The 21,935-nt window shown below is 44.2% G+C and overlaps 1 protein-coding gene across 13 annotated transcripts in view; it reads right to left on the bottom strand.

The window, feature by feature from the left end:
- The window catches only part of CSMD2 (CUB and Sushi multiple domains 2), a 501,247-nt gene that overhangs the window by 88,088 nt on the left and 391,224 nt on the right, over positions 1-21,935 (bottom strand). For all 13 annotated transcript variants that reach the window (XM_081018274.1, XM_081018269.1, XM_081018275.1 and 10 more), the window contains 6 exons: positions 21,547-21,685; positions 17,866-18,053; positions 10,304-10,498; positions 9,308-9,424; positions 6,764-6,877; positions 1,503-1,598 (listed from right to left, as the gene is read on the bottom strand). In XM_081018274.1, the coding sequence (XP_080874400.1) occupies positions 1,503-1,598; positions 6,764-6,877; positions 9,308-9,424; positions 10,304-10,498; positions 17,866-18,053; positions 21,547-21,685 (849 nt within the window). The remainder of the gene's footprint in view (positions 1-1,502; positions 1,599-6,763; positions 6,878-9,307; positions 9,425-10,303; positions 10,499-17,865; positions 18,054-21,546; positions 21,686-21,935) is intronic.

Raw genomic sequence — 21,935 nt, 5'->3', positions numbered from 1 at the left:
TTACTCCCATTGCTATTCCTCTCCAAAAGGCAATCAGAAACGATTGTGCAGCCCAGGAGAGGCTGCAATTAACTCTCTGGAGGGAAGGCGGCAATTTTTATTTGACTTCATCAGAGTCTTTGATTCGGTTAAATCATTAACAATTGCTATCAAAATCTCTTCCCCCATAATTAGGTACGAGAGTCAACTGAAAGGTTCTCTGATTAGTGCAAAAAAGCGTCAAAAGAAATCAGGGTCGAGCCTTCCTGCGGAGGCTCAAGCTTGCAACTAAGCTGAGCTACCCAGGATATCTAGGGGCTATCAAAAATTATGAAGCCCTCCTGAGGGAGGAACATCTGATGACTTTGTATGCTTTCCCTACTGGGATAAATCATGCACACCAGAATTGTCATTAATTATGGGCTCCCAATTAAGCTTTTGAAAAACACCACAGGGAAAGATTTATTTTTCCTTCCCTTAGAGTAAAATTGTCAAAAGAATATAAAAGCAGTGTTTTGACTCGCAATAAGAGAGGTATCTAGACCAAAGCCAGAAGGCAAGCACACAGAGGCAGTCTCCTTTCCATCCTCTCCACAGAGGCACATACAACTGGGAACCTTCCTAACCCTGCTATTCTCTGCAGAGGGAAGCCATGGCTGAAACACAGCAACAAAGTCAGAGTCTTTGTCTCCCTAGCTCAGTATGGCCTGCATTGGCTTAGCAGAGGCTCTCCAGGGTTTCAGGCAGTAGACTTTTCCTGTCCCACCTGGATATGGAGATACATAGATAGAATTCCCTGCTTTTCTTCCAAACTGGGATTCAAGGTGGCTTACTGTTTCTTGGTTATGCTCAGAATGAGGCAGAATTTTGTGACTAGTCAGGGGTAGCTATATATATAGCTTTGAACATATTTTAGTGGAAAGGGAGTGGGCATTTCAAAAGAAAAATAGACAAGTGAGACCTGCAACAAAATGTTTCAATGTGGAGCGCTCCTGTTCAGGGTTCCAGCCAGCCATATCCTCTCTTCCAGGATGCTCCATTCACTTCCTTCTCTGGTTTTCTGTATCCCTAGCATTTTGTGGCCACTGAGCATACTTGGTCATCAGCTGACTGTTCTGCCCTCTTCATTCCCCTGAGTATGCTGGTCACTTTCTCTATTTCCCTGCCCCTCCTTGTCTGAGCTACAATTCTGTTAACACTCACAAGCTGAGCTCACTACTAGAGGGAATGATGAAGAACAATTACAAGTGAGTAGTCTTCTCATCAGGGCACACTTGAGGAGAGATGGGGACAGCAGGAGTGACTGGCATAAATACATTAACACTAGAGCACTCAGCCCAGATTAGTTCTGGATTTAAATCTGCTCCTTGTAATATATTGCACAACCATACTCCTCTTTGCTTGGTGAGATTTAGGCTATGATCCTCCCAAATAACTCTCTCCCGAGTGACCCTCCCTTGATGGCTTCCACACCACCCAACACATGCCTCCATTCCAGTTTGGTTATTGATATCTCTGCCTACCTTGGTAGACAAAATGGAAACCTTTGGCTGTGGCTTGACCTTTGGCACTGAACTTGATGAGGATTTGGTTGGTGGTGGCTAAAGGCAAAGATTCACCTAGGGAAGGAGAAAGCACACAACAAAAATAACAACTCCCAAAGAAAATACAATAAAGCACAGTTCTCACCTAAGTGAAGCCAGGATTGGTCTGGTGCAGCAAGCCAATAAGGTGGCAATATGAATTCTGTAGGGCAGGAGAGGGGAACCTCAGGCTTAAGGTGCAGAGGTCAGAGCAGCACAGCAGTGGTTCACAAAGGTGCCCTACACCTGAGTGAACATGTGACTATGGCACAACTTCTTAGTGTTGTGTTGATCAACCCCATTCTCAGCCTCTTGCCATATGGGAAGTAGCGTACCTATATTGGAAGCCCAATAAGACACAGATCTTTATCCCTCGTAATACAGGAATGGGGATACATTGCAATCCTTTCTTTGCGTTTTGGGCTCTGCACACCCATGTGACAAAAGATATCTTAATTACACAGGCAACACTCTACTGCAGGGCAGGTATGTTATGGACCTTCTCCTGACTCCCCACTAAGCTATGTAGGCCATACACCCTGCCCCACATCCATCCTATTCTCATCTCTCCTCTAGTTTCAGGACTTTCCCACAAGTCAAGCTTCCATATATGCCTTCCATGTCTACCCCAGGGAAGTGTAGCCCAGATTTCAGTTATGCTAGGCACGAATGTACCAGGCATCCTCTACAAAAGGCCTTGTCTATAGCAGCTACCCGTTCTCCCCCTCACCCCACTTTACAGAGTGCAAACCAATAAGCGTACACTTTTACACGAACACTTGCACATGTGTAGAGACAGCTTGTACCTGTGCTCAGTGCACTGCATGAACAAGCCTCTTATCATTGCTCCGGCAACAGGCAAAGATGTTCTTTTTCTTTTTCTGGAGGCCACCGAAAAGATATTACGATACTGTACCATTAAATCTGTTTTTAATGTTTATGTGATTTTTATTGCGTGCGGGGGTTTAAATACGTTGGTTGTAAATTGCTTCAGGGTGTTTGAGTGGGAAGCAACATAAAATGGAACAAACTCACCCACTCCCTCACAAGAACAAAGCAACTGATCAGACTAAAGGCCCATCCAGTCAAGCATTCTGCTCTGAAAGGCACACTAGCAGGACAGGAGGGCAATATCACTCTCCCGCTCGTTTCCCCCAACAACTGGAATTCAGCTGCATATGTCAAAATCACTTAGTTAGGGCTACCTGAGAGCTGGAGCTCTTCTTGGAAGCAACAGAGCACACCGTCTCCACCAAGGAGGAGACAGGGGACTCCCCTGAGAAGGAGGCTAGTTCACCAACACAGGAGCCAGATATATGGAGAAACGTGACTCAAAGAAGTAGGAGGCCCAGGGTTCGCTCTGATTGTTTAGAAATACACTTTGAAGTCCTCTCCCCTAGCATGGAAGACGAAGAGCAGACTCCATTTGAGGATCTCTCCCTCATTACAGTCGATCAGGTATATGAAGACGAGCAGCAAAGTCAGTCCTCAGGGAATGTGCAGGCGACCTTAGAACGGACAGCTCACGGAAGAACCCCGACCAAACCTAAGAGGAGGCATGTAGTGGTGATAGGGGATTCCCTACTGAGGGGAACAGAAGCAGTGATCTGTGGGCCTGACAAGATGTCTCGGGAAGTGTGCTGTCTCCCCGGGGCTAAGATCCAAGATGTAACTGAACGACTGCAAGGAATCATAAAACCCACTGACAAATACCCCTTCCTCTTGGTTCATGTGGGAACCAATGACACTGCAAGCAATAGCCTCCAGAAGATCAAAAGAGACTACGAGGCTCTGGGCAGGAAATTGAAACAATTAAATGAACAAATTGTCATCTCATCTGTCCTCCCAGTTGAACGACGTGGCCCAGGGAGAGAGGGAAAAATAGTGGAAGTGAACAGCTGGCTTCGCAAATGGTGTAAACAGGAACGGTTTGGATTCTTAGATCACGGACTGCAGTTTCTTGAAGATGGACTTCTGGCAAGCGATGGGCTGCACCTCACAACGGTTGGGAGAAATGTTTTTGCCAAAAATCTCAGAAACCTCATCAGGAGGGCTTTAAACTGACTAATGTGGGGGAGGTAGACAGTGCTCCTGAAGGTAGGAGTCTATCAATTGATGAAGATGATCATCCAAATGTCATAGACCAAATGGAGCAAACAGCACGCAGACCTAGTGGTGGGAGGAAAAAATCCTTAAATAAGAGACACGGGGGAATGATTAATGGACTTCAATGTCTGTACACTAATGCGCAAAGCATGGGAAATAAACAAGATGAGCTTGAGCTCTTGGTACAGCAAACTAAATATGACATAACAGGCATCACTGAAACCTGGTGGGATAAGTCCCACGATTGGAATGTAATAATGGGGGGATACAATCTATTTCAGAGAAACAGACCAGACAAGAAAGGAGGAGGAGTGGCGTTATATGTCAGGGATGTGTATACCTGTGAAGAGATCCAAGATTTAGAACCTCAAAGCCAAAGTGAGAGCATTTGGGTCAAAATTAAGGGAGAGAAGAATAACAGTGACCTCATTGTGGAAGTTTACTATAGATCCCCAAGCCAAACGGAGGACATAGATGATGCCTTCCTGGAACAGATGGCCAAGCATGCAAAAGGAAGGGAGATATTAGTAATGGGGGACTTCAATTACCCGGATATTTGTTGGATGTCAAACTCAGCCAAGAGCATAAGGTCAAACAGATTCCTCACTGGCCTTGCAAACAACTTCATTGTCCAGAAAGTGGGAGAAGCAACAAGAGGAACAGCCATTTTAGATCTGGTCCTAACCAATGTTGATGACCTGGTTAGTGGGGTAGAAGTGGAAGGATCATTAGGTGCGAGTGATCATGCTCTTCTGAAGTTTACTGTACAGCGGAAAGGAGCAGCCAAGCATACTAGGACTCAATTTCTTGACTTTAAGAAAGCCGACTTCATAAAACTTAGGGAAGTGCTGGGTGAAATCCCATGGACAGTAATACTAAAAGGAAAGGGAGTTCATGATGGCTGGGAGTTTGTTAAGAGGGAGATAGTAAAAGCACAACGTCAGGCAATACCAATGAGACAGAAACATGGACGGTGCCTAAAGAAGCCAAGGTGGCTATCTAAAGAACTTTTAACTGAGTTAAGATTAAAAAAGGATGTGTACAAAAAATGGAAAAGGGGGGAAACCACCAAAGAGGAATTCAAACAAATAGCCAGCACGTGTAGACACAAAGTCAGAAAAGCTAAAGCACAGAATGAACTCAGGCTTGCCAGAGAGGTTAAAAGCAACAAAAAAGGCTTTTATGGGTATGTTCGTAGCAAAAGGAAGAACAAAGAAACAGTGGGGTCACTCAGAGGAGAAGATGGTGAAATGCAAACAGGGAACACAGAAAGGGCTGAACTCCTCAATGCCTTCTTTGCCTCAGTCTTCTCTGATAAAGAAAACAATGCCCGACCTGAAGAATTTGAAGCAAATGATTCAGCAAAGGAAACACAGCCCAGAATAACTAAGGAGATAGTACAAGAATACTTGGCTAGTTTAGATGTATTCAAGTCTCCAGGGCCAGATGAACTGCATCCAAGAGTATTAAAAGAACTGGCAGATGTGATCTCAGAACCACTGGCAGTCATCTTTGAGAATTCCTGGAGAACAGGCGAAGTCCCGGCAGACTGGAGGAGGGCAAATGTTGTCCCTATTTTCAAAAAGGGGAAAAGAGAGGACCCAAATAATTACCGCCCAGTCAGTCTGACATCAATACCAGGGAAGATTCTGGAGCAGATCATTAAGCAAACAGTCTGTGAGCACCTAGAAAGGAATGCTGTGATCACCAATAGTCAGCATGGATTTCTGAAAAATAAGTCATGTCAGACTAACCTGATCTCATTTTTTGACAGAATTACAAGCCTGGTAGATGAAGGGAATGCAGTGGATGTAGCCTACCTTGATTTCAGCAAGGCATTTGACAAGGTGCCCCATGATATTCTTGTAAAGAAGCTGGTAAAATGCGGTCTTGACTATGCTACCACTCAGTGGATTTGTAACTGGCTGACTGACCGAACCCAAAGGGTGCTCATCAATGGTTCCTCTTCATCCTGGAGAAGAGTGACTAGTGGGGTGCCACAGGGTTCTGTCTTGGGCCCGGTCTTATTCAACATCTTTATCAACGACTTGGATGATGGACTCAAGGGCATCCTGATCAAATTTGCAGATGACACCAAACTGGGAGGGGTGACTAACACCCCAGAGGACAGGATCACACTTCAAAACGACCTTGACAGATTAGAGAACTGGACCAAAACAAACAAGATGAATTTTAACAGGGAGAAATGTAAAGTATTGCACTTGGGCAAAAAAAATGAGAGGCACAAATACAAGATGGGTGACACCTGACTTGAGAGCAGTACATGTGAAAAGGATCTAGGAGTCTTGGTTGACCACAAACTTGACATGAGCCAACAGTGTGATGCGGCAGCTAAAAAAGCCAATGCAATTCTGGGCTGCATCAATAGGAGTATAGCATCTAGATCAAGGGAAGTAATAGTGCCACTGTATTCTGCTCTGGTCAGACCTCACATGGAGTACTGTGTCCAGTTCTGGGCACCACAGTTCAAGAAGGACACTGACAAACTGGAACGTGTCCAGAGGAGGGCAACCAAAATGGTCAAAGGCCTGGAAACGATGCCTTATGAGGAACAGCTAAGGGAGCTGGGCATGTTTAGCCTGGAGAAGAGGAGGTTAAGGGGTGATATGATAGCAATGTTCAAATATATAAAAGGATGTCACATAGAGGAGGGAGAAAGGTTGTTTTCTGCTGCTCCAGAGAAGCGGACACGGAGCAATGGATCCAAACTACAAGAAAGAAGATTCCACCTAAACATTAGGAAGAACTTCCTGACAGTAAGAGCTGTTCGACAGTGGAATTTGCTGCCAAGGAGTGTGGTGGAGTCTCCTTCTTTGGAGGTCTTTAAGCAGAGGCTTGACAACCATATGTCAGGAGTGCTCTGATGGTGTTTCCTGCTTGGCAGGGGGTTGGACTCGATGGCCCTTGTGGTCTCTTCCAACTCTATGATTCTACCTGTTGCTGTGGCCCTCAGTTTTCTCTCCACGCTACTGAATGATGCCTGAGCAGTATGTATGGCCCAAGCAAGCTTAGGATCTTAGGGAGCCTTTCTGTCTCCAAAAGGGAGATGGGTGAGAGGGGGAACATACTCTTACCTGTGTGAGTACCAGAGAGAGAGCTGAGGAGACGGGAATGCTGGTTGGGTCCATCATGCACTTCGATGATATCATGGAGAGCGGTCTGGAAGAAGGCAAACTGACCAAACACCACTGTCAATGAAGCACATTTGGCACAATTAAACAGCAGATTAAAGAGCAGAAGTTTACCATCACGCCAATGAAGCAACAGAGACACAACAGAGTAGTATTAACATACCCCAAAGTATGTAGAATCGCAACAAAAAATCAACAACTAACAAGATTATTTAGGGGAAGCCATAGCTATTTACACTATTGTGTAATACATTATTGGATAGTGTATTTACACTATTGTGTAATACACTATTGGATAGTGTCTTTGAAGCTACAAACATGAGTCTGACCAAACTGCGGGAGGCAGTGGAAGACAGAAGTGCCTGGCATGCTCTGGTCCATGGGGTCATGAAGAGTCGGACACGACTAAACGACTAAACAACAACAACAACAAATAGCTATTTAATGTGGTACTGCTTTGAATGTATAGCGCAGATGGAGCCTTGGTTGGATAAAACCCTTTGTGGTTTCAGCTATCACTGTCCATACTGATGTGGTGCTTTATTATTTTATATTTTACTGTACGGCTGGTTTGTATTATGTATTGTATTACTCTGCCCTTTTATATCTACACAGATGAAGGGCACATTATAAATATTTAAAATCAATCTTGACGTGCAAGAACACAGATTGTGGATTGGAGGAGCTATGGGTGCTCAGCAATATGCCCAAAATGAAGATCCAGAAGCCCCACTGGAAATGAATGGAAGCTGCACAGAAGCAGCACTTGTCTGGATTCTGCCCAGAAAAAGGCAGTCAATGTTTAGTCCCATCAGCTCCCCCAAATGCTTTCATTGTAAATACATCTAGCAGATTCCTCCCCCTCCAAAAATGAGAGGGAAATAAATAACAGGCAGCTCATTAGTCCATTTTATTTATTTCTTTTCAAAATATTACCTTCTGAGGGCTTTGGGTTATTTATGCATATCTATTTTTTCCCAAAGCATAACAGCAGTTTTTCTGACTCAAAACCCTGAGGCTCAAGTTCTTGTTGTTGTCGCTTGTTTTTTTTGCATGCTAGATTTGTTATTTGCAGCTTGTAAATGCCCATTTACAGATTCACAAGTGCCTCGCTCTCTTGTTAGGAAATTTCAGCAGTGAAGCCAGCGGCAATGTTTGTGAACTTTGCAAAATCAGATGTTGTGCTGGAATGCTGCAGGGAGCCCCAATCTTCTCCTGATGCCCCCTCAGGTAATCCTCCAAGGAAGCTTCTCCACATTCCTTTCTTGTCAGACTTTGTAGCACAACTTGTGAAGCTTGGATAATGAAATATCCAATAGGTCCAAGCTGGTGTCCTTCTGAGCTTGCTAGATTACAACTCCCATCAGGACCTGCATCATATGGCCAGGCTGGTTGGGGCCAATGGGAGTTGCAATCCCTGGTGGGCAGCTTCCTAAACCATTGGGCCACATTGGCAGGACTGTCTGGTGGTGGTGGATGGCAGCAATCTCCAGTAAGTGTCAAGAGAAAAGACACCGTTTTAATTTTCCACAGTAGGCCCATCACTGCATCTCTCAATCGCAGGTAGGCCCCACTGGGATGCTGAAGTGCCTGAAACCGCCCAAGGATGCCACATGCTGATGCTAGTCCTGATTTCACTCTGCAAGGGTAGCTAACCTGGTGCCTTCCAGATGTTGGTGTTGGACTCCAGATCCCAACACTCATAGCTGGCAACGGTCAAGTATGATGGGAGATGTAGCTCAGCAACATCTAGAGGGCACCATATTAGTCACCCTTATTCTGTGGAACCCTGGAAGTATTAATCTTCCCCAACAAAGTGTGGCTGCACGGGACAATTATAAGATTTCTAGAGCTCAAAGAGTCGAGGCTTTAGACCCCTGCATTAGTTCTCCACTGAATACTTTTGGCTGAAAAGTTTGGGCCACTGGGGAGGGGAGCTGAATCTCCAGGATTGGTTCCAGGTTTCTGGGGGCACAGGATTTTAGTGGGCTCCTTCTTCCCTTGCTTTCCTCTCAAACCACACTCCTCGTCCCTCTTGGCCTTTAAAGCAAAACTAATCTTGACAATATGGCAATCCTTTTCTGTCAGAGAAAAACAACTCAACATTTTGAACTTTTGAACTGATGAGTGCCATTTTGTCATCAGTGAATAACCACACTGCTCCCACACATCTAAAATTAATCCTTGGGTCTCTCCAATATAAAGTGTATACACTGCTGCATGCAGATTAAAATATTCCACTAGACCAGTCCTCAACAACTTGGTGGCCTCCAGGTGTTTCGGACTACTCCTTCCAACAGCCTTAGGGACCAGTGGAATATATTCTTCTGGAGGGAAAATCGCCAATCATGTTGCTTCTTATTATACCTCTCCCATCAAGTGGCACTTTTATTTCCTGTCTCAGGAAACAAAGATGTCATCTGCTGGGTGGAACTGTAACAACGTGAGCAATCTAACCATCAGGGCTTGTGAACACCAAGAATATACCATAGTCTTTGGGCACAACGATGAAATACAGGCACACTTGTCCACTGGTGTAGTTCTGAGGATAGTTTGGAGACAGGACAACACCATCTGATCCTGTGTACTGACCGCCACATGGTGCTGGAATGGGCGAAAAACAACAACAGCAACAATCAAATTGTCTGTCTGTCCTGCAGCACGTGCTTTTCTCTTTCCTCCCCCCCCCTTTGTTTTTAAAGATGTCAGACAATGCATTCTCTTAATACAATGCCCAGCAAGCAGTAGGAACCCTGTAGTATCTCATTGAGGAAACAGAGGAATTCACCCTAAGCAGAACTTGTGCCTGATACATATTTCATTACAAACTCTGTGCCATCAACTGGAAGGTTTATCACCATGATGTAGGGTCTGTTTAATCTCAAAAGCTGCCGCGAGCAGCTTCTTGAACCATGTAGGTTGTTGAGAAGTGGAGTGGGGTACGTATGGGTGATGACTGCTTGAACTGCTCTGCTATGATTTTGGATGCATAACTATCTGTACCCGTGCAACAGCAATGCTCACATGATGCAATTTGAAGCTGCCCTGGTCAGCTTTGGGAGAATTTTTCCTTATATATGATTATTCTTTATATATCTAGTAGGTCACTGAAGTCTGTGCGAGAGCTCCTCCTGCAAGTTTCAGAGATATCAGAAGCCAGTCCCACATTAACTTGGAGCAGGGCTTTCACAGTGTGGCTGCCCACTCTGTGAAACTGTACTCCTGTAGAGATACAACAGGCACCCAGTATTTGCACTTTTTGGAAACAAACAAGTACGTTTTTTGTTCTGACAGCCTTTCCCAACTGCATGAATGGGTCTCTGCCATAAGTGTCTATTTTGTATCTATTGTTTTATCTAAAATATACCAGCTATCTAAAACCGTTTTCAAGCTGTTTTTATTGCACGTTGCCTTGAGACACATGTGCAGAAGGTGATAACTAACTAAACAGAAAGAAGTCCACTTCCACTCTACCCTGCTCACCTGTACATGTAGGTCTTGGTTTGTTCCACACAGGTTTTCCATCTCCTCCCATAATGCATGTCAAGGTAGACACCCCATCAATCACGTAGCCACTACCGCAGTAGTAGGTGATAGTGGATCCCAGTTTCAACTCGCTACCAGCCCGGGTGCCATTCTTAATCGAACCAGGATCGAAGCAAGATTCTCTGGGGTTTTCTGGAACAATAAATTGCCAGGATGTTAACTGTTTACTGCTAGCAACTACCCCTGCTTTGTCTTTCTGAATAAAACAAAGTGCCAAAGGATCCTCTCAGGAAAGAATGCCAGGATGGTTTATGGAAAACATATTCTGGAGCACCTATTAACTACCTATGAAACAGGGATTCAGCAGGCTTCAGCCTTTGAATCCCTGTTGAAAACTTTTCTATTCCACCAGGCTTATGCAGGCAATACACACTGCTATACACACTTAATGAGAAACATGCCCTATGGAATTCCATCAGGCTTTCCTTTTGAAGAGACCTCCATAGGATTGAAATATGTCTCAATTTATATATAAATAATTCGGGGTGGGGGTGGGGAATGAATCCAGAAAAAGTGTGCTCCTTTTCTCTATTCTCCCCTCATCTCCTCCTGATTTTCGTATGCATGAAATATAATTAGGGGCTTTGATTAATCCATAGCTTTTGTCTTTTGAAAATTGCTCATTAAAAGCCCAGGGCTTTTTATTGTATTTTATTTTAATTGTGAACATCGTGGCCCTGGAACAATAAGAAAATGTGCCCTGAAATTAGATTGTCATGGTTCTTGAAAAAACACACACAAAACCCACCACTTCCCCCCATACCTCACCTATTCTCCCACAAAAGATCCAAGATCTTATGTCCTCATTAGGTATAAAAAGTCGGATACTGTATTGTCACCTCATCTTCTTTGCCACTTGCTTCTGCTCCCTTAGCTAAGCTCATTCTGCTTATTTACAGCCTCAACTGAGTTTCCAATAACTACAAACAGAAACCATATTCCCAAAGTAGGAAACCTCTAAGGCAGTGTTTCCTTAAAACCATTTGACCTTCTAAATTTGTTGAGCTCAGCCTCACATGCTGGCAGCAACCACCTGTTCCAAGGTGGATGTGGAGAGATCCATGCATACAGACATATTCATTCAACCAGTTGCATGCAAGGGGCTCTGGATCTGGGTAGCAATCACTGGCATTAGACAAGAAAGTGAGAACTGGATATATCAGATGGCTCAGGAATGTAGGGAGCTGCCTTGTGCCAAGTCAGACCACCCATCCAGTTTAGTATCAACAACACTGGCTGGCAGTGGCTTTCCAGGGTTTCAAATAGGAGTCTATCTCGTCTCAAACTAAAGAAGATAAGAGAGCCCCGTGGAATCAACCAAAAGACGCATCTAGTCCAGTATCCTATTTTCACAGCGGCTGACCAGATCCATATGGGATGTCTGCAAGCAGCTTTTCACATGCATGATTTCCAGCAACAAGTATTCAGAAGCATCCTGCCTCTGGAGGCAGAACATAGCCACTGAGCTACAAAGCTTGCCAGAATATTGTGGCAAATCAGAACATCTCTTACCAGCATTCAAAGGCTTCACAGGTGTCTAAACTGCTTCAGGCTACAATTCAGGATGGTTTGGGCCTATTAAGTCCTATATGGTTTGGGGCCAGGATATCTGAAGAAGCAATGGCTTCCTGCTCATTCACTGAGACAGGGTTCAGCACCCGAGCCATGACGATGGCATCAGGTGGAGCTGCTGTATGACGTGAATGAGAAAGGCATCGCTCGGATAAAGCCTGTGACCAGGAGCAGCTCCATCTCCTTGGGACTGGAAGGGCAGAAGGCAGGGAGCCCAGCAGAAGGTGGAGCCAGAGAGCCAACGAGTGGCAAAAACAACTAAGTCTTGTTTTGTCCCCATCCGCATCCCTGCTGAGTTCTACAAGAGGAAACACTGACAAGGAGGAGGAGGAGAAAGCTGACAGCTAGAGCCACCCTTTGGAAAAAAGCAGAGACATCACCTTGCCAACAAAGGTCCATATAGTTAAAGCTATGGTTTTCCCAGTAGTGATGTATGGAAGTGAGAGCTGGACCATAAAGAAGGCTGATCGCTGAAGAATTGATGCTTTTGAATTATGATGCTGGAGGAGACTCTTGAGAGTTCCATGGACTGCAAGAAGATCAAACCTATCAATTCTTAAGGAAATCAGCCCTGAGTGCTCACTGGAAGGACAGATCCTGAAGCTGAGACTCCAATACTTTGGCCACCTCATGAGAAGGGAAGACTCCCTGGAAAAGACCCTGATGCTGGGAAAGATGGAGGGCACAACAAGAAGGGGACGACAGAGGACGAGATGGTTGGACCGTATTCTCGAAGCTACCAGCATGAGTTTGACCAAACTGCAGGAGGCAGTGGAAGACAGAAGTGCCTGGCGTGCTCTGGTCCATGGGGTCACGAAGAGTCGGACACGACTAAACGACTAAACAACAACAACAAATAATGTTGCAACTTAACAGGCTGAAAGGAAAATACCACACTGTTGCATGAGAAGAACAAAGGAACGTTTATTGTCTTTGCTGGCCAGACAGACAGGCTCAGTGGATTAACATCCAAAAGGACTTAGCACCCTCCCGAAGAAGGGGGCTTCCTAATATACTTTTCCCTTATCAGTTAAGACTATACATATGCATGGAGTGCCTTCCAATCATTTGGGATAACGTCCTACTATGATTCCATATAAGGACTCTGGTTAATTGCATATTAATTAAGCAAGCAAGCAAAGGACTCTCTGAGCACCTTCATGCAGCACGTGGGCCTCTTCTGTATTGTGCATACACTTTGGTATGTGGTAACAAGATAAGGAGTAAGGCGGATCATGGTTCCTTGAGGACAGAATGTTTCTTGATAAAGGTAAAAGGACCCCTGGCCGTTAGGTCCAGTCGTGGTCGACTCTGGGGTTGTGGCACTCATCTCGCTTTACAGGCTGAGGGAGCCGGTGTTTTTCCGCAGACAGTTTTTCCGGGTCATGTGGCCAGCATGACTAAGCCGCTTCTGGCGAAACCAGAGCAGTGCATGGAAGCACCGATTATCTTCCTGCCTATTTATCTACTTGCACTTTTGGCGTGCTTACAAACTGCTAGGTGGGCAGGAGCAGGGACCGAGCAATGGGAGCTCACCCCATCACGGGGATTCGAACCGCCAACCTTCTGATCGGCAAGCCCTAGGCTTTGTGGTTTAGACCACAGCGCCACCCACGTCCCTAATGTTTCCTGATACAATGGGGCAACTCTTTGGTGCAAGATTAGCTGCAGGTCTCTAATTGCCACAGTAAGAAAGAAGGCAGGTGAGCGGAGAATAGCTGAGGGAAATAGCTGGTGGGACAGCACCCCATTTGCCCCAATGGAGCAGCCTCCTCTGACTACGAGAGAGAGAGAGAGAGAGAGAGAGAGAGAGAGAGAGAGAGAGAGAGATTGCCTTGATGACGATAGGCAGCCAAAGCCTCCCTGCAGACAACTCCAGCCCCAAGCCACAAGGTAAAAATAAAAATGTTGCCTTTCTTGTCTGCAGTGTTGACTTCTAAGGGATATTATTATCAGGCCCTTTCTCCACGCTAAAGAAACTCTCACCCCTACAGGCTTCCTGCCACCATTCAGTGCCTCTATTTCTCACTCCCCCCCTTCCCACTTGTTATTCTGAAGAGCCGTGGTGCCTTTCATGTAAGGAGCTGAAGCAGCTACCGCTTGACACTCTGCCTCCCACTCAGCTGTCAGGCATCTTAGGTCTTCCTCTTGATCTCTGCCTCTGCGCTCCCTTTGAGAAAAAATTGAAATGAAACCATACTGCACAATGTTGTGCTTTGTTGCTGGAAAAAGAGGTGGGAAGGGGGATATTCCTTGACCAACTGTCCTCCCCCCCCCCTTAGCTTTTTCATGGAGATGTCTTCTCTCTTCACTTTCATTCCTTCTTTAGCTTGGAGATGGAGGAGAATGTCAATTGATCTGCACTTTGAAGCAAACTGACCTAATTTGCAAACTCCTGGACCAATACACAGATCAGACAGTAATTATCCTTCAGTATTTGCACTTCTCTTAATGCTGAGATACAGTTTGTGGCTCAAAAGTGTTTATAATATGTTGAGAAATGTGCACACTGAGATAAAATATGTGTTTAATTGAGCATTTTGTGATAAAAAACTTATCTAAGTACTATGTATATATGAATTACACATTAAAAAGAATCACAAAAAAGAACAGCAACCCCCCTCATATCTTAGGAACAATGGAAGCTGCCTTATTTTGAGTCAGGTCATTGGTCCATCCTCTCATTTTCTTTTTTTCTTTTATTCAATCTTTATCATTTTTTAAAATATACATTTATACAACATTTATACAATACTCTCTGCTTTTGTTTGTAACAAAAAAAGCAAATGATGGCAAGTGAAGCAAAGATACTTTGTATACCTCACAATATACATGACACTACAATTTATGGAAAAAAATAATAAAGAAAAATAAAGAAGAAGAAAAAGTAGTTGAGGTTTTAAAAAAGACTTCCAAACATTTTCATTGTATGTTATCTGTTAAATACACTTTTACTGCACAGTTATTTATTTCTTCTATTTTTTATCATATTTCTATGTAAATTGTCAATTACCTTTATATACTACAAGGCTCAGTCTAGGTCTGCCAGGAGATTACCCTTTATACCATGGTTCTTCAAATATTCTTTAAATATTCTCCATTCCTTGTGGACTTTTTGTTTTGTTTGGCCTCTGACTCTTCCCCTCTCCTTTGCTATCATTTTCATCTACAATCAGGGGCAGCAGTTCTCCTGGATTTCAGTTCAAAACATTTCCCATCCCTACTTGGGGATGCTGAGGATTGAACTTGGGAGCCTCCGCAAGCAAGCAGATGCTCTGCCACTGAGCTATGGCTCTGCCTCTCACAACCCTCAATTTTAGCTCCTGCAGTCTTTAATTTCCCCTCACTGGATGGAATGAAGTGACATCGCTCCATTACATCCAAAAATCCAGAGTTGAGTCCCTAAAGCGACTGGAATCCAGTAACTCCTGCAGCCAAGCTGGTGCTAATTGTATTGCTTTCCTTTCCGTTGGACCACATCAGTGAGGCCAAGAGGGGGAGGATATTGTTGGCTGGGCAGCCCAGGACTTCCATACACACCACCCAGGCTTGTGCCTGGGAGAGGTCACTTCGGTGCTGCAAAAGCAGTGAAAACAATGCGAGAGCCAGCAGTCATGAGTTATAATCTCTACCTGATTGGCATATGGTACGTGTGTTATGGGTTGCCTTTGTTGGTGGGAGAAATTGCCGTGGTCAGCCTGGACAGAGGAAGCTCTACAGCAGCCTTTCTCAACCTGTGGGTCCCCAGATGTTGTTGAACTACAACTCCCATCACCCCTAGCTAGCAAGGCCAGAGCTCAGGGATGATGGGAGTTGTAGTCCAACAACATCTGGGGACCCACAGGTTGAGAACCGCTGCTCTACAGAGACTCATAAACCATTTTGCACAAGCATGCAGAGAGTTCAGCCTCATCATCAGCTTTACGAAGACCAACATCCTGGGTCAGGACATCATGAGCACTCCAAGCATCAGCACTAGTGGCCACACACTTGTTCTCATTTTGAAGGAGCTTCAACCTTGTAATCATTTTGGGTGCCTTTTTTTAAAATTAGAGCTAAGTGAATGCCTAAAAGGAGCAACAGCTAAACAGGTTTAATTGGCTGGATGTAAATAACCAATAATTGAGCTTTTTTATTTTTAAAAAACCCCCAAAATTTGTTATTGCTAGGTCTGGAGATGGGGAGGGGGCAGGCAGTGTATTTTAAAAACATGGCTTACTAACCTGGGGCTTGCTGACAGATTAGTTTATCCTGAGATTAACAGCCCCCAAACTCACATAAGGCTCATGTTCAAGAAGTGAAAGAGAGGCTGACAGTGTGTTAAAACAGAATCGGCAACAGGTGGCATAGATGGGGCAGTGGGGTGGGGAGACAGGGGTCACTCTCTTTCACCCTAGAGTAAGTTATGGTGTGAATAATGAGACTTCTGCTGGGTGGAGTTTGATACAGAAACACACAGGACATATTTAAACTGGCTTAAGTCCAGTGAGTTTAACAGTCATCCTTTCTGCCCTGGTGAAACCTGAGAAGCATAACTGATTTTGGGAGTAAGACAGAGCTACAGATTCTCTGGAAGCGAATCACCATCCACAAGAGGCAATACATCCTGGGCCAGCCCTGGGGACTGTCTGAGCTTGGTTGGACAATGCCCCATTTGCCCTAATGGAGCAGTCTCTAATGCAGCTGGGGTCTTCTTAAATTCCTTCTTGGTTCTCAGTCTTGTCAGCATGCAACAACTCAGTTTGCTATTAGAGGGAGTGATGGGGCTCAGGTGAGACTTGAAATCGGGACTCCCAAGATTACAGTTCATTCTCTCAAAAGCTACACTGCATTAATTCTCAAATGGAACTAACTTCACCACAGAGAGGTCTGACTCTGGAGCAAAGTTTCATGTTAATTTTTCCCTTTGAACAAGCCAGAGTTGAAGGGGAGAGAGAGACAGGGCAGAGCATCCAAATTCCTTTTTAAGAATGACATCCGTGCATTCAGCATTAAGTCAAGAGAGGTTACCCCCACCCCCATCCTTTCCCTCCAGAAAGAGCTAACAACCCATGTGAAGAAATCTTTAATCCTGCTGCAATACACAGAGAGGTGCACCTGGTTAACCCCCCAGTGCTCTCCAAGTACTCTGGAGGCTGAAAGCTGAGAGGAAGTTGCAAAGGGCACGCTCTGCTCTTTGAAGGGTTGCAAATGCGGGATGGGATTAGTCAAATGCAGAGAAGAAATGGAAGGGGAAAGAAGATGGAATATATTACACCTGTACAATCCCACTTCGTTCCCTCTGCAGATGTTCCTCACCAGGCATCCACTTAGGAGATTATGCTTTTGTTTAAAAAAATAAATTGCTCCCTTGTCCCCTTTGAAAATGTTAGACGGTGTGATTCTCAGCTAAATGGCAGCAGGTTTATACATGAAAATCAGCAGTGTTTAATATTTCCTTTAAAACAAAAACTGCTCATGGAGCTGCAATCATTCCTGGTTTTGAAATTCTGATGGCTTTCCTTCTAAATGTGCACCACACTGCCTTTACATGAGACTAGAAGCTCAATCCATGTCATTTCCAGGTAGTGTAAGGAAGACACGCTTGTCTGAAACCCTGGGCAGCCACTGCCAAACAATATAGGCAAAACTGAGCTGGCTGGACCAATGGATTAGCTCAGCTTCCTCTGCCCCACTGCTTTCTGTTGCTTTCCTCAACCATGGCACAAGCTCCCATTCTTTTCTCGCTCTCTCCTGCACGCCTGTCTCTCTAACCCCCTGCCCCCCCAATGCAACGCTCATGACAAGCCTTCGCTGCCACAATGGTAATATAACACAGATGTCTGCTGAATTAAATGCGACTAGGGACTGGTAGCAAAAGATAGGGCAGGATAAAAAAATGGTAGAGATAATAACAACGTAGCTATCTCCTAGAATTTGACACACACCTGTGTAATAGATTACAAATCCCATGTTGCTGACGGAGGCGTCACTCCGGAAGGCCAGGAAGAGGTTATTGCTGCTGCTCTCAATCCTCTCTGGTAGCTGAGTGTCGTAGAAACTCCCAATAAGGGGGCTAAGCGAGCTGGGACCATCATAGATGTGCAAAAAATCGTATCCTGGTTCCAAATTGAAGCTGATGAAGAAGGTAGGAAGGGGGAAAAACCCATCAGTGTTAGATTTATTACCATTTCCACCACTGCCACCAAGTATATTTTTCAGTTAGTTGCCCCTCTATTAAAATGACACTAGAATTAAGTGATAAACTAAAATGGAGTTGGGAAATATTTTCCTGTCTGAGCGCAACCTTCTGCCGGGGGTTGCATGTGATACTTACAGAAAAAGAAGGCTACATTTCGGCCAGAGAATTCTACACACCCACACCCACACCATGTACCGGTATCTCTCCATCATTTATGCAGGCAAGGGAATGGAATAATCAAAGTCCAGGGTCACATTCCAGCCAGGCAAAGTACTCATGGAGGGCACAAAGGAGGGGCAGGACAGGGTGTAGCTCAGAGTCCTGAGAAGCAAAGAGAAGGGGCTGCATTTGGCCCCTTGGCCTACGTTCACCCACCATGTAAAACAGAAAATAATGACAGGCTTCAGCACAGCAAACCTTTATCGTTTTCAGCCAGCAGCCATAAGATAAACATCATAAATAAAAATTCAAGCTCAAAATATGGGAGAAGAAAACAACAGCAACTAAAAATTGAGACTTAATTTCAGTTTTGCTCGAAATAGCATCAAATCCAAATATACCAATGACTGAAACATCACCATGGCAATTAACTACCAAGTCTGAAATAGCTTTTACTTGGATTCTTGAGTGTAGAGAGAAACCCCATGGGTCACATAAGAGTTTGCGTCATACAAGAGGTAACTTAACTTTTTTTTAAATAGAGAAATTGGAAGTAGGATAAAATAGCTCTTTGAAATTGGGAGCGTGACTCAAGATAGAAAAAGGGGAACTGCATTAATGTGGAAGGTCTTCCGATGCAGAAGCTCCAGAAATACAAACTCATTGTGCCAATGGAACCCGGTGGGATCTGGTGGCATGGCTTAAAAGTGAATGGTTGTGAAGGTTTCTCAGAGCCTGCAAAATGGAACAGTAGGTGGTAGGAGGTTCTATTATGGTTATGCTAAGATTTACCACATGAGATAAAAAAAAAAATTGCCCATCAAAATAGAATGTTTTGATTTGTAAAATGCAGCCTCAGAATGTAAACACTAGCTTCAGAAAGGGCCTGAAGATCTGCTGGAACTGAGATGGAGTCCACTGTCATTGGCCCTCTATGTGGAGGCATACCATGGAGAAGAGGAATAGGATTGTGCCTCCTGAACCACACCCCAAAGTCATGCAACTGCCCTGCCCTGCCCTGCTCCTTTGAGCTCCACATGTTTGGCAAAAGTTTAAAGGGGAGGCAGATGTCCTTGCAAAGGCTCCTCCACACAAGATGGAACTCTGATTTGTGCAAGGCTCCAAATCATGCCGTGGAGACTCCCTAGGTAGAGCCACCTCACCTTTCAGACTGTCGTACCCCAATGCACTGAAGTCAAGGAGACATGGAAGGCTGGAGATGAGGCCAGTGGCAAAGCCCTTCATCCCCTGCTTCATTACAATGTTGGCCCTTCATGTGGCCACTTACATGAAAAGGGCTCTCACATTAAAACAACACTATACTGATACACAATAAAAGCAGCATGAAGGAAAAATACAAAGCGTGCTTCCATGAGATTCATTTGGCAGAATGACAGGATACTGATTTAATAAACAATTATGTGCACGCACACACACACATATATACACACACATACATACTTATATACCAATATTTCCAATTTCATATATATATGAAATATATATGAAATATGTAAACAAATGTATTATCCACTGGTTCAGAATACTTGTAGGAAAAATATGAGTTGTCACTTGCCAGCAAAAAGGCAGCAGAAAAGGTGGATCTGTAAAGTGACTGAAATTAGGATCTACACTGTGCTTCCCATCCCATTGTTCTCACTTCAGCAAGTGAGGTGGTGAGGAGAGACGGGGAGCAAAATAGCATCTTTAGGGCCTTAACAAATAGGGATAATACAAGCTGGGGTTTCAACTTGAGCTAATGTGTTTATCATGCTGGCAACACACTGGTTAACAAATACTCAAAGAAAAAGCAAAGCATATCTGTGTAACAACTTTTACAACCCTTTTGGTTATTTCCCACCTCCATTTCCAAGTTTGCTGCAGCTGAAACTGAATTCAAAAGTTAGGCTGAGAAATGTTTCTGCCCAGAAAGATTTATCACTGTTGACAAAAATCTGCACTGTGACAATGAGGAATGTTCCCACCCAAAAAGATTTATCATTGTTGACAAAATCTTCACCCTGCCAAAAGCAGAATTAAAATCTGACCAATGTTACAAAAGCTCTTTGTCTGATCTCAGAGCATTGTCAGTAAGGAGGTTTTCTAACAGCTGAAGTTCCAGCAAATGTCTGCAGCCATTTTGGATGGTGTCTAAAAAGCATCTCATATGATCAAAGGCGTTCAGTTTTCAGTGTGGGTGTTGCAGAGGACACCCATCTTTGATTTATTTCAATGTTCTATCTACAAGAAGGTAGGAACAACCCCAAGCTTCATTCCAATTTTCCTCCTTGCTCAAATTTGAAAAAAATAGTAACAGAAAAAAAATGCATCTATCTAAGTGGGGAGAAGTCAGTGACAGAGAATATCATACTTGTAGCTAAGGGGCCAATGCAGAAATGCAGATGTCCAATTGTTGTAAGGAGGACTGCTGATGTTAATGACACCCCCTTCCCCTTTTGCAATAAATGTGAAATGTGTTACGGAAGTCATTCCTTTCAAAATTTATTTTGGAATTGGTTCATGCGCAGTTTTCAACCTGTGTCTTTCCCTCCCTACACAGGTAAGAGCACATAGATTAAAACCACCACACAAAACAGATTCCTGATGTGAGCATATAATCACATCAAGATTCCTTTACATCTGATGTGTTCCTCAATCTGCATATGCACTCATGCACACCTGAAAAAGAAAAGGAAATATGCACATTGAAAAAATATGTCAAACTGAACTTGCACTATGGTCGGAACCAAGTCTGGAAATTGAATACAGAATCATGTAAGATCATTAAAGCACTGGTGGTGCCCCAGGCACTTCAGAGTCCTAAAACTCTGCCGCCAGGAGAAAAGAGAAAAGACATGGTGATTAACACAGAGGGGGGTGCTCCTTTTTTTCATTTTTCCAAATGATTTTTAAATTTTTTTCCATTCCCCCCAATTTTTCAAATATGGTTGCATTTTTTTAAAAACCAACAACTTCACATGAAATTCTTATTTCCGTGTGTATTTCTCCTAATATATGTGGATTTTTTGTACTTAGTTTTGCCAAGTGTCTGCATATTTGCAAACCATTTCCCTCTCCTGTAATGCATTTTTGTAAATTGTTTTCTTCTAATATTAAGATTTTGTGAGTGCTTTCTCCTCATATACACAAGAGAGCTGCTGCATCACGCAGTTTGGTGAAGCGTGAATTTCAAAGCATACCAGCAAACTGAAGAAGGCACCCCACTCCCAGCTTTACCTGGTAAGAAAGAGAAACTTGGAGAACTTACGTGTGAAATACCAAGGCAATGACATAATCGGGAGAGACAGTCAGCTTCCAGTCACACTCCTTTCCTGGGGGGTAAGGCTCTGGGTAGTTTGGTGACAAGATCACTCCTGAAGGCCCAGTCAGGATCCCACCACAGGGAGCTATAAGAGAAGGCATACACGAGGCTTATCTTTCAGAGCCTCTTTCTCATGCACACATGCAAGGCATCTGTTTCAGGTACTGGAAAAACTTAGGAGCAGTCTAGGGACCTGAGTAGGGATGAGGGTGGCCCTGTGGTCTAAACCACTGAGCCTCTCGGGCTTGCTGATCAGGAGGTTGGCAGTTCGAATCCCCGCGATGGGGTGAGCTCCTGTTGCTCGGTCTCAGCTCCTGTCAACCTAGCAGTTCGAA

The sequence above is a fragment of the Podarcis pityusensis genome (assembly GCF_964106645.2).
Source record: "Podarcis pityusensis genome assembly, chromosome: 8".
Taxonomy (NCBI): domain Eukaryota; kingdom Metazoa; phylum Chordata; class Lepidosauria; order Squamata; family Lacertidae; genus Podarcis; species Podarcis pityusensis.
This window is presented reverse-complemented; position numbering and strand designations above follow the sequence as displayed.